The 13,278-nt window shown below is 38.3% G+C and overlaps 1 protein-coding gene across 3 annotated transcripts in view; it reads left to right on the top strand.

Annotated features, from left to right (window-relative positions):
- Positions 1–13,278, top strand: part of RETREG1 (reticulophagy regulator 1) — a 141,075-nt gene that overhangs the window by 71,122 nt on the left and 56,675 nt on the right. Inside the window, exon 1 of one of the 3 annotated variants that reach the window (XM_038388619.2) lies at positions 10,478–10,712. The exons of the other annotated variants lie outside the window; for them this stretch is intronic. Coding sequence (XP_038244547.1) covers positions 10,678–10,712 — 35 coding nt within the window. The 5' untranslated portion in view covers positions 10,478–10,677. Of the gene's footprint in view, positions 1–10,477; positions 10,713–13,278 lie in introns of those variants that run through there. 3 annotated transcript variants of the gene reach the window in all.

Below are 13,278 nucleotides of genomic sequence, written 5' to 3' on the forward strand. Positions count from 1 at the left end.
AACTTCTGGCCTGTGCCCAATGCACGTAAAGGCTAAAAGCACCAGCTCCCAGAGGTCAATTGGACTCAGGGTTTTGCTGTAGGACCTTACACTTTTATATAAGGAGAGAGCCCCACAATCTTTGAGGACTGAGGTCTCTTCACCACCAGCTTTGTGGCCTCTATCACCCCCCACCCCCCTTACAGAGGGATGGGTAGAGGGAGGTTTTATAATTGAGCTGACTCTGTAGGGTAGGTAAGGGAGCGTCTATCCTGAGTTACTGTTTTGTTTGTGAGGTTGGAGCCCTGTAACCTGCACTGGAATCTATTAAAATGCCTGGTATGCAAGAGTGAGGAGTGGGCATTGTAGTGCCAACCACAGTGTTTAATTAATAAAGTTGCAGCCCGCTAATTAAACCCATCCCATGTGTCTGTCATTTATTCTCCTTCCTGGCCCGGTCAGTGATTTATAATTCATGTAATTAGCCTGAGTTGCAGATAATGATGGATAAAGTGGTATATATGTACAGGCTATAGACTTCAGGATATATAGGAAATGGGCTTTGTGAGAAAAAAGCTCTTACAGTTTCACACAACAGGAAAATATGAATGGTGCTGAATTCCTTTGACCAGTTTCTAAATTAATTTCTCAATGTGATTCAAGGTGATACTTCCCTCCCTTCCTCGCGCGCGCACACACACATACACTTGTTTCCATGGCCAAAAAAGTCCCAGGGCAGTTGAGATTTTCACCCTTAGTGGTAAGGATTCCTGGCAATCTATCTAGATCAGGGGTGGACAAACTATGGCCTGTGGGCCAGATCTGGCCCGCAGGATTCCCCTCCACTGTGGCACCACAAGCCCCGCGCCACTCCCTGAAGCGGCTGGCACCACATCCCTGCAGCCCCTGGTGGGGGGAGGGGAGGGCAGAGGGCTCTCTGTGTTGCCCTCGCCTCCAGGCACCACCCCCTGCAGCTCCCATTGGCCGGGAACAGGAAACCGTGGCAAATGGGATCTTTGGGGGAGGTAACTGGAGGAGCGGCAAGGACAGCACCTGGAGCCCTGTGCCCCCCCTTCTCCAGGGGCCGCAGGGACATGGTTGTGACCGCTTCCCAGAGCAGCCTGGGGCCAGGGCAAGCAGGCAGGGAGCCTGCCCTGGCTCTGGTGCGCACCGCTGCCATCCTGATGTTGCTCTAGGTAAGCGGCACTGGGCCGGAGCTTGTACCCTGAACTCCTCCTGCACCCCAACTCCATGTCCTGAGCCCCCTGCTGCAGCCCGCACCACTCCTGCACCCCAACCCTTTGCCCTGAGTCCCCTACCGCATCCCTCCTGCACACCAGCCTCCTGCACTCCACACCCCAGTCTGCTTCACTGAGCCCCATCATATACCTCGAATCCCTCCTGTGCCCCAATCCCTTGCCCTGAGTCCCTTCCTGCACACTGCACTCCCTCCCGCACCCCAACCCCCTGCCCCGGCCCTGCATAGAATTTACCCATCCAGATGTGGCCCTCGGGCCAAAAAGTTTGCCCGCCTCTGATCTAGATCCTCTCTTACTTTGTCACATACATTCATCATGATCTATGATATTTGTATCTGAGGAAGAGGTGCTTCTTTGACACATCTAGGAATGTGATTGCTTTTTACTCTCTAAAGTGTTTTCTGACTCTCTCATTCTTTCTACAGCTTGTATCCAAAAACCAAAGTGGAAAAAATTCTTGGGCTCCATGTTCACAAAAATGGGCTAGTATGGGTGCCTCATGGTGAGATACTAACTACACATAATGACAATCCATGGCTTACAAATCAGGTGTTGGTGTCTATAGACAATCATGCCTCTACCTTGTTCCATTTTTGTATGTTTTCTTAACAAAAATGTGACTTGTGTGCTTTGTACTGAGGACTAAGTATTTGTTGCATGTGTCTTAACTCTGTTTTCTATGGATGTTTTAATATTGCATATGTGATTTTTGCCATCCAACCTGAATGCATCTTTTCTAAATATTTAGCTCATGTTTTTTAAACTTGTTTTAAAAATGCGGTTATTTCCTCCAGTTATGGAGAAGGAACCCAATTGTGTATGTGTATACTCAAATCCAATGGACACATACAACTGTGAATATATAAACAAAGGTCTGTGTATTTATATTAAATGTATAAAAGTATATTTTGTGTATGTAAAAGGGGTCTGCCCTCACATAACTTGTTGGATCAGTGCATTAGCTAATGGTACAATACTTATGTAAATCACATTGGCCAGGCCAAGCCTGATGAATATTTTATATAGAATTACATGGTAAATCACCCACAAATAAATGTAAATATCTCTCTCTACTTTGATGGGGACATGTCAGAAATTCTGTACACACAGTATAGGTTGTTGGAAGACTTTCAAAGTTAGGCATGTACAGTCTTGCCCATACATTTTAAGTCAGGGGGGTGCCACATAGAACAGCTTAAAGAGTTAGAGTATGTTATACATACAGCATATATCCTTCAGCAAGTTTGCAGTGTTACACAGAAGTTGCTATAATAGACTCTTCTGATGTAAACAGTGTGAATTTACATATTTTATGTTGTACTACATATATAAATAAATGAAAATTATTTGGAAAATATATATGCTTCCCTGTATGAAAAGGGAGGGTAATAATGTTCATGGAATATTGGGTTGTATTTATCTTTAGTTGATCTATTTTCTTTTACTAAAAAATAGACATTTCCAGTTCATTAAGAAGGGGAATGTACATTTACATTTAGACTTGGTTTCAAATTATGAGAAATCTTAACTTCTGACATTCATGCTGTAAGGAGTATTATGCAGCTTTGCAAGTTGAAAGGTCTGTTCTTAAAGTAGTAAAAGTTTGTGAAATATGATTTTATTGGAAAAGTGAGTATATTCTATATTCATAAAACCTTTTCATCTTTACTGTTATATTAGGGAAAGATTAAAGATTATGTCCAGGTTATTACTTCAGTAAACAAATACAAAATCTTTTACTTTGCAGCATTTGCTGTCATCATTCCTGCTGCTGAAGTCAAGCATGAGTCATCATTAGGCTCTTTTGAAAGTAACCCCGGAATAATCCATATCTATAGAACAATAAGGATTTAAATTTGCAATTCTCTTTATGAGAACAGTATGATTTAATTTTGGTTTAGAAGAGCAATTACTGTACAATATAATTGTGCTTTAAATCAGATTAGGTTTTATTATATCTTTAAACATACAAAGTTGTCTACATGACTTTTTTCATTCACCCAAACCATTTTAAAATTATGGGATTTATTCATAGTTCATAAAATTCATGTTGTACATTTAAAGACCCAATCCTTGTTTCTTTATTCATGTGAGTAGTCCCATTTAATAAGGCAAGTATAAGTATGTTTCTGTATTCATATGGAAAAATTGATCCATGGAGTGAATCTAGTGGCAGAGCTCTCTGTTGCCTTCACATCACTGTGTGCACAGTCACAGCAGAGGTTCTTATTTCAAATCCTTCTCTACTTCACAGTTAAATCTAAATTTGTGTAGATCTGGCTGTGGGACAGGCTTCAAGAACTGCACTCGGTGCATGTGATCAGAGTTCAAATAGCAAAGTCCATCGTTGTGTCTAGAGTTCAAGATGTTTTGATTCAAGATACCTTGGTTCTTTGTTGTCAGACACTGGAAGGGTTTCTTATGTCCCTCCTATCTTGCTGGACAATACAGAATATCATCATGGCGCAAATCTATACTAAAGTATAGATTTGTGTGCATGTATGTTTACAAATAAACACTGCGGCCCTATAAAACAGTAGTTTGGCTTTTTAGTTCTGATTATCAATACCTTGAGAAGGCTGTCACACTGAAAAGCACAAGGAGAAGATTATAAGGGAACATGGAAATATGCTTAATCTCAGTGTATTTATTTAGTATATAAAATTGACATCAAAATTGATTTAAGCTCCAATCTCAATTCCTTAGATATACATCTTTAATAAATATTGTTGTTAGAGATTCCTCATACAGTTTTCATTCCCTCCCCAGCTTTTTAACAGAATAAATGTAACTTGCAAAACAAAGTTTCAACAAGGTAGGGAGAAATCATTATAAATTGATACTCTTGTAGGAGTATTATTCTGTGCAGTTTCTACTATATTTAATAAATTGTACCAACTATACCCTTCATGCTTACATAATCCTGATAGAAACTGAACCTTACAGAATAAAATAACATCCTCCTGGCAATCTGAATAATGTAGAGTCAGTGTAAGATGTTTCATGAAATATATAAATAACCTTCTGTATACAGAAGCAGTATATACTCTACTAGTTAAATATAAATAATCAGAAAATGAAGGCAATTGTAACAGAGGTAGATCCGTTTTTTTCCACAGCTAGGTTGTAGACAAATTAGAAAAGAATGCTACACATTCCATGAGCATGTTCTATACCTTGCCTGGCTTTCCTGTGCTGATCCAATGCCATGTGGAGTGTCACCACACTAAATTGTAAAAAGAAAAGGAGTACTTGTGGCACCTTAGAGACTAACAAATTTATTAGAGCATAAGCTTTCGTGAGCTACAGCTCACGTCATCGAATACAGACTAGCACGGCTGCTACTCTGAAACACTAAATTGTGTGTGGCAAATATGCCTGTGTATCTTGCTTGAACAGTTTGTCAGGTAAAGATGGGGAAATTCCATAAACTTGAATAGTTGAAGAAAATAGCTGTTACATGGAACTCCTATTTGACAGTGTTGCCAGCACTGACAGCTGGCATGGCAACACAGTGATTATGCATATTTACTACCAGCCTGCTACTCATCCTCTGAAACTGGGAATGCATACGGCCCACGTGATCCAACCCTACTGCCTGTCACCTTCACCCTCTGGAGGGAGGAACAACAACCCTGATGTGACTCATCTCTTGTGTGAAATGGAAACAAAATTTATTTTAATAACATGCATTCAAACTTGTATGTCACAGATATTATCTGAGTCTATGTAAAAGGTAGTTATTCAACAGCTGTCCCACATGTGAGTGCGTGTGTATACTCACACACACACATTTTTGCTACATTTGTCTTTATCTGGCTTTCCAGTAGCCCAAGATGTCACTGGTGCCAAACCAGAAACTTTTAGGATGAAATGTTGCTTTTCCTTGTCACATAATGAATCCTTGACCATAGTAGTATACACTTTGTGCTGCCACCCAGAGCTTTATGGCATTTGCCTGGTCGTGCTGGAAAGGCATTGTGATTTAAAAATAAAATTAGTGAAATTGGTATGAAATTACTTGACAATCATGCTAATAAAGGGTTAGGAAATTTACTTGATGATTTAGTATTGTAATTCTTGTCCAAGCTTTGATCATCTTGCACAATTTGGTGTGTTGCCCTGACTACATCACACACACCCTTTAAGTCCTTCCCTTGGCTCCCATTCTTCCATCTGAAACAAAAATTTCTTATCCTTGGTTTCAAAGCTCATCACAATTTTGTTCCACCCTACCTCCCCACTGTATTTTCCACCGAATGCATCCGATGAAGTGAGCTGTAGCTCATGAAAGCTTATGCTCAAATAAATTTGTTAGTCTCTACGGTGCCACAAGTACTCCTTTTCTTTTTGCGAATACAGACAAACATGGTTGCTACTCTGAAACCTGTTACCTTTATGTCAGGTAAGTTCCTACCGATGATGCCAGCGTTGATTGCTTGCTTCTCAAATAAGCACTTTCATGGTTCCTTCCGTATTACTTGAGCAGGGAGAGCTCCTAGTCAAAGTCCATAAAGCCAACTGCTTAACTTTTCTTAAGTCCCTCTTCAAAACTCACGTCTGCCATAATAAAGAAAGAAACTGCAATCTGATATTGGCTAGGTAGGTTGTGAATTGTGTAGGGATCTAAAGGTTCCACCCCAGTTGATGAGCCATGTGGTATCAATATTATGCTACATGATGATGGAATTTTTGATTTTTCTGTTAGCTATTAAAAATGCTGCTTGAGAACGTATTAGAGTTTGATTTAAGGATATTTACTTTGTATATTTTTGTCATGATGTTGACAATTTGTGTTTTTAATGGTTACAAAAGCTTTATTTTTTTAAAACTCAATGTCAAATGATTGTCTGAGCCCCTCTCATAATTTTCCACAACTTTGAAAATTTTAATAAATAAAAATGGAAAAAATGCTTAAAAATAAACACTATCTGTTAAATTTATTTTTAAAACTGCTTTGGGGGAAGAATGGGTATAAAGGAAACTGTTGTTTGTAGGACCCTAGCCTCATTTGTTACAGAAGTTGGGAAGGTGTGTAGTGAATGAATCAGGGAGAGAAAGGATGGTTTTATGGTTAAAGCAGTTGAATGCTGCCTTGGAGAACTGGATTCTATCCCTACCTCTGCCACAAAGTTCCAATATGATACTAAGCAAGTCACTTAAACCAAACTTTTTAGAGTGTGGTCACAAAGGATAATTTTCCTGGATGCTTGATTTGATACCTTAGATCTGATTTGCAGAAGTGCTGGGTACTCACAGTTGCAACTGAAGTCAGGGGGAACTGTGCTTTGAACATAAGAAGTACTATCTAATGCTAAGTACCCTGACAAATCGGGTCCAAGGCATCTCAGATTGGGCATTCAAAATTAGTGCAAGCTTTTGACCATAATCTCTCAGTGGTTCAGCTCCACAGCTGTAAAATGGGTATAGTAACTCTGACAAGGGTGTTGGAAAGATGAATTGTTTGTGAAGCACTATGCATCCGATGAAGTGAGCTGTAGCTCACGAAAGCTTATGCTCTAATAAATTTGTTGGTCTCTAAGGTGCCATAAGTCCTCCTTTTCTTTTTGCGGATACAGACTAACACGGCTGCTACTCTGAAACTTGAGATAATGTAGGTTTCAGAGTAGCAGCCGTGTTAGTCTGTATCCGCAAAAAGAAAAGGAGGACTTGTGGCACCTTAGAGACTAACAAAGTTATTTGAGCATAAGCTTTCGTGAGCTACAGCTCACTTCATCAGATGCACTCTAAGGTGCCACAAGTACTGCTCTTCTTTTTGAGATAATATAGTGATCATCACCAAAGAAAAGCCCACGAGGAAATTAATAATTGTCTTCAGAGCAGGGTTTGAATAGTGTGCAGTAAATAAGGCCTAAGGCCACATATTAAACAATGAGGATAAAACAAAATATTGAATAGCTGCTCATTAAGTGAGCACCATCCATCCTGCGCACTGACTCAGGCAGGGGTCACGTGGAAAAAATAGTATGTGATCATGTAATTAAAGATTGTATCATAATGTATATGAACAAGGGAGGAATTAAAGATGTGCAACAACCTTGATTCCGGCACTTCCTAATTTTGGAGTGCTTTACTTCACAGTCTTTAATGTTAATTTAATGGGGTGGATGGGCAGATAGGTGTGTACAGACATGTTCTGTATAAGAAAAACACATTTTTGATAACTGATAAGCCTGCAAACTCAGTCTGGCATCTCAGTCAAACTGGGTTCTTTTCTGTATTGCATATCATCATTAATTAATGCATATTCTAGAATATAGTTAACAATTTTGTTGAAAAGTTGCAAGCCGGAATGGAATCCAGCTCCCTCTGTCTTAGGCTAACAGGAGCCAAAAGCAATACACTTTGGTCACTGAAGAAAGCAGGTATGATTGAATATTCATAGGGAACAGATCTGTTGTGTAAGGCGGCATCACTTTTACCAGCATGTATTTACAATTAAATTGGGTTGTTGGGGTGCAGTAACCACCCATGCCTGCTGGACCCTCAACATCTGTAACAAAGGGAGGAAGGAGTGCGGATTGGAAGGAAGAGTTGGCTAGTTGAGAACTGAGGAGAGGGACAGTGTGGAAAACTTGGAAGGGGGAAGGAAGTGGAAACTGGCTGAAAAGTTGGGGACAGGGAGAAGAGTAAAAAACTTCCCTTTCCCACAAACCTCCAACATGCACATTCTCTGATGTTCACTCATTTTCTGAGAATTGTACATGGTGTCTCATTCAAATATTTATCCAGCCTGCTTAGCTTTTGTAACTTGAAGTGGCCAGTCTTTGATGGAATGACCTGTGAGAGCTATTTAGGGTTTTTTTGTGAATTTAGACCATTCTACAAGAGAGATCCCACTATTTATTTAGAATCCCTTTATTTTGAAAATATGTGAATCCTTTTTCCTTAGTTTTTTTTAATTAAGAAGTAGTTTTCTAGTCAAAATTGTACTAATAATACACACATTGTAAATGTCAGAAGTCTTAATAAGTAGAACCTAGAGCCTGATTTTTGCCTTACTCATTATCCCTACTTTGATCAGATACTTAAAACAATAGGTTTTTGTTAAGACTTATTATTCCCAGAAACATTTGCACAATTTCTTTCAGGTGGAATATCTAAACTTGTTGCTTCCCCTTCTAGAAAACAGCTTTTGCTGTAATGATATCCATAAGTAGTGATTGGTCCATAAGGATACTACAAAGATCACATTGTTATGCTTGAAAAAAGCACACGGGATCTTTTCAGGGGAAAAGGCAATACACTGCGTTTATTGAAAATATAACAGCATTTGCATTCAATCTCTCTCTCTCGCGCGCACACACACACACGTCCTGCAGATTGTCTTAATAGTTACCAGTCTGTCGTAGCTCGAGTCAATCTAATGGCCAGTTAGATTGGGCACGAGTGAGAAGCTGGGTTCTGTCGGTCACGATCCAATGCTCCGAGACTTTGAAGGACTGAACCCAGAGTTTCATGTCAAAACGCTCCATCTTCATAGTTGTAAATTCCCATTTGAGTCCATGCATTTTGTACTGTCATCCTGTAATCATTAGTCCTTAAGTGGTGTTAATCTTGGGGTTTTCTGCTGTTATCATTTGATAGTTATTGTTGTCTTGGCATCGTTATCTCTTATTTGTTGTCTCACCTTTAGGGGTGCCTGCCTCACCTCTGAGGTAGTCAGTGTTGCTAACATGTTTAGCATCGGATACGATGGATGTTTTCTGATTGTCTCCTCATGTTTCCAAGTCTCTCACTTTTTCTTGACCATCTGGACATTTGTGATGTTTTCACTTATTTTTAACTATGTACATATTCCTCACTCACAGCAAACAATTTTAAAGAGACTCAGACAGGATAACATTTTGGAAAAGATTATATGGTTACTAAAGGGATTACAAAAGAACCTTTATACAACTTAGTTTGCAATGCATACAAAAAGCAAGACTTCAACATTATCTTAATAAAATTATTAAATTTGCTATGAAGTAAAAAGTACAGAGTTTAGGCATAGAAGTTTCTGGTTATCAGGGAATAAGATACAGATTATCAAGGGGTGTGAAGTTCAGTTTAGGAGCAGGTGGTGTAAGGAATACATATTCTGCAATCTCCCCGATTGGGGGTAAAAGTTTAACGGGTCAAAGTACAGACATTGAGATAAGGGGGTATGTTGTCCATATAATGGCTATGTTCAGGTGTGGAATATAATGAGCAGGTACGATGATGAGGACGGATCTATCCTCATTTGGTGGGATTTAATGTTCAATGAGTTTATGGTTCCAGTTCATATGGTACTATAATGAAAACTTATCCTAAAACAAAAGGTGACCATAATCAACCAAAAGGACTGTTCTGGTCTCTTCCTGCCTTGAAATCAAAAAGAGTGGCTAGCAGGGCATATTAAATCATAATTACAAAATACATCAATAAATAGTACATTCTAAATCAAAACATTTATTAAAATAGGATTTTCCTACTACAATATGCCTACGTCAAGCTGTTGTCTTATGGAAGGAAGCAACCTGTGAGAAAGCAATTTAACTGACTTGACAGGTTTCAGAGTAGCAGCCATGTTAGTCTGTATCCACAAAAAGAACAGGAGTACTTGTGGCACTTTAGAGACTATGCTCTAATAAATTTGTTAGTCTCTAAGGTGCCACAAGTACTCCTGTTCTTTTTACTGACTTGACAGACACTCACAAATACACACACAATCAAGGAACTCGTGCTCGTAACGTAAGACGGAATCATAGAAATGAATCCTAACTGGAAATATAGATCTTCCAGTTCATTTTCCCTAACGAACTGCTAGTGTCTCATGACATTTCTAGATGCAGGAGAGGAAAATAACAGTGTGTTGTGTCTGCCAACTGTGTAGCAGAGACAACCAGTAAACAAAGTTTTTAGGTGTTATCACAGTGAGAATATTCCTTTTTTTCTAACCAGTTGCACAGTATTTTCTATATAATTTTTTAGACTGCTGTGATGTTGCTGGTAAACTCCATGTACTGTAGCTTTCTATCATTTTGGTTTGTGCTTAGTTACAGCCAAAAAAAGCAGACAGGAAACAGAGGCGCTTCAGTGGAGTCTGGTAAATAAAGGTTAATTACTGGCTGGTGATTCCTTCTCACATGACCATAAAAAAATATTTGGCTTTTGGGCTGTGCTTGAAACCTAATAGCCTGTCACGGTACTTGTAGTAAGATGTAACCTATTTATTTATAGAATTAGCCAGTCAAAATAGAACACTCTGAACTTCATTCAAGACAAGCAGTTGCTTAGGATGTGTGTAAACACGTACTCTCTGAAGAAGCAGCACTTTATTCAGAAGCACACAAAGCAGAGTCTTGGGCTGTTTTTCTTTTAAAACACGAAGAATTGAAAATCTTTGTCTGGATTTACTAGTTTGGTGTAGATTTTTTGTTGTAAGTCTGAAATGTCGGAAGATGAGGACTTTGGACAAGGTAAAAGGTACTGTAATTTACTTTTATAGATTTTTCATATAGAATTATATATTTTGAAGTAGCATAAGAATAAGAGCCTAGAAGTCCTGAATTCTGATCCCAACTCTAATTCAAACCTGCTCTGCGATTATAGCAAGTCACTTCATCTATCTCAGTTTCTCATCTTTGAAATGGACCTAAAGATACTTAGCTCACAGCAGTATTGGGAATTAGTTAATGTTTTTTAGAGAGATTTTGTGTTGTAGAATGCTATATAAGTGCTAGTGTATTTTTTAAGGGGAAAAAAGTGAATAACACAAAATAATTTAAGATTTCTAATAAATCTCTCCTCTCAGCCATAATCCTGACAACAGCATAAGCCTCAAAATGTCAGACACACAAATAACTTTTGTGGAGCCTGTTTGACAGATCCATAATTAATACTGCTAGATAGGCACTGTGTTCCTGTGAGGCATGCCTGTGGAATACTTTTTCTATGATCTGCTCTGTTTAAATTAGATTGTAAAATCATAGGAGAGGGACTGAGAAAGAGGTGCTGATCTAAAATTTAGTTTTAGAAGCCACTAATTTGTTAAATTTTCATCAATGTAACCCATCATGTTCCAGTGGAAATAAATGTAATTACTTAAATTTAGCTACAAATATATGTTAAATGCAGATATTATTATTCCAATTAAAATGTGCTTAAAGTGAAGTATGAAGTTAACAAATCTTCATGGTATCCCAGGAATAAGTGAGTTGGATTTCTTAAAGGGAATAGGAAAATATGAATAAATAAATGGCATTGGATTTAACATTGTGTGGTCTGCCAAAACATGTTGAAACCAGTAACCCTTTAGGAAGTAACATCTTGGCTGTCTATAGGGAAATGCTTTTTTTTCCTTCAGAGACAATAAACTTGTATTTTACTTTTGTGTGTAAATCAGATTGCAGCAAAGTTTCTGCTCTGGGGAGAGGGGGAAGAAAGTGTTGTTTTTTGAAAGCCAAACAGTCTCTCCACTTTGAGATTATTTTAAGTATCATGATATTAGTGAAAAATATTGATTCCAAAGTATGACCAAAGGAACAGTTTGAGACTCCAGAAATTATACAATGCCCTATGTCAATCAAAAGTTTTAAAACCACATGAAGAGGGCAGAAATTTGCTTGAAGACTTCCAGCTTATCGAAAACAATTTTGTGCAACCAAGGCACATTTTAAGGAATTGTAAGAACCAGAAATCTAGATTCACATAGGGCTTGAATTTATCATTCCAACTGATGAATCTGGATATAAACACAGGAGTTATTTTTTCCAAGAATTATGGAAAAATATCTATAGTATTAAAATAGCTATTTCTACTTGTCCAGTCCAGGACAATATCTTCGGACCTGATTCTACAATTGGATGTGGCAAACTCCTGTCCCCATGTGAATCACTGGTGACATGACTGGCACTCTGTGCAAACACATTGGTTCACCCACACACATCCTATTGCAGGATCTGGGCTTTCAGCAAATAACTGGATATAAAAGTATTGTAACTCAGTGTAATATGATTATTTTTAAAATGAAGTCGTAATTGGTTATTGATAGTCTTTATTTTAAAATATTGATTTAGTTTTTTATTAAAAACACTTTAGCTGGTACTTTTATTAAAATCTGGTTATATTTACAATACAAGGAAGGAATAATATGAGTGACACAAGAAAACTCGGGAGGGGAGGGGTGTAAACAAAAGTGTGATTTTTTTTTTTCATTATATTACGTCAGTCTTACGAAGGGACTGTATCCTACACTTGCAGGGGAATGGAACAATTTGATCAGAGAGATTATTTTCCATCACTGTTATCTTAACACCTTAACATCTTTAACTAGTTACTCTGAAACTTTTTCATTAATCTGATGTTTACCAATATACAAAGGAAACTAGAAGGATATGGACAGCATATGGAGTTCAGAATTTGTTGTAAGGAGACCTTGGCAATTAGATATAACACTGTAAAATTAATGTTTAACCTGTTAGAGTTTTGTAAACTGATGCTTTAGTTAGCAAACATTTCAGAAGAGAGAACTTGAAACAAAACATATTAATATTAATAGGGCCCACTCCTTCCATAATGAATTCCTGGAACATCCCTTGAATTCGTTGGCCCAAATCCTGGTCCCCATCCTTTGTGCCTCTTGAGTGGAACAAAACTGTTGGAAATCCAGTGTGATCAGCAAACTGGGAATTGCAGCTCTGTGCCAACTCCCACTTGCAGCCACCGTCTATACCTCTGACATATCCCTCGTGCTGAAGTGCAATATTTATTTTCCCTTTTCTTTCCCTTGAACTGGACTCAGTAATGTGAATTTCCCAGTTGTTTTCTGCTTTATAAATTCTCAGATTGGGAACTGGTTTTATATTTTAAAAAAGACTCGGGTGTTTATAGAAGTTGGGGGGAGGAAGGGGACAAAAAGGAGTTTTTCTGATTTCATTTGCCTTTTTTTCTTGGCAAAAAGGGGACCATTTTTACCAGTGGATTTTTCTGGGCATTTAGCCTGACTTGAATAAATTTTAGATCAACTATTTCCATTTAGTAGAAAATAACT

The sequence above is a fragment of the Dermochelys coriacea genome, chromosome 2, assembly GCF_009764565.3.
Source record: "Dermochelys coriacea isolate rDerCor1 chromosome 2, rDerCor1.pri.v4, whole genome shotgun sequence".
NCBI lineage: Eukaryota > Metazoa > Chordata > Testudines > Dermochelyidae > Dermochelys > Dermochelys coriacea.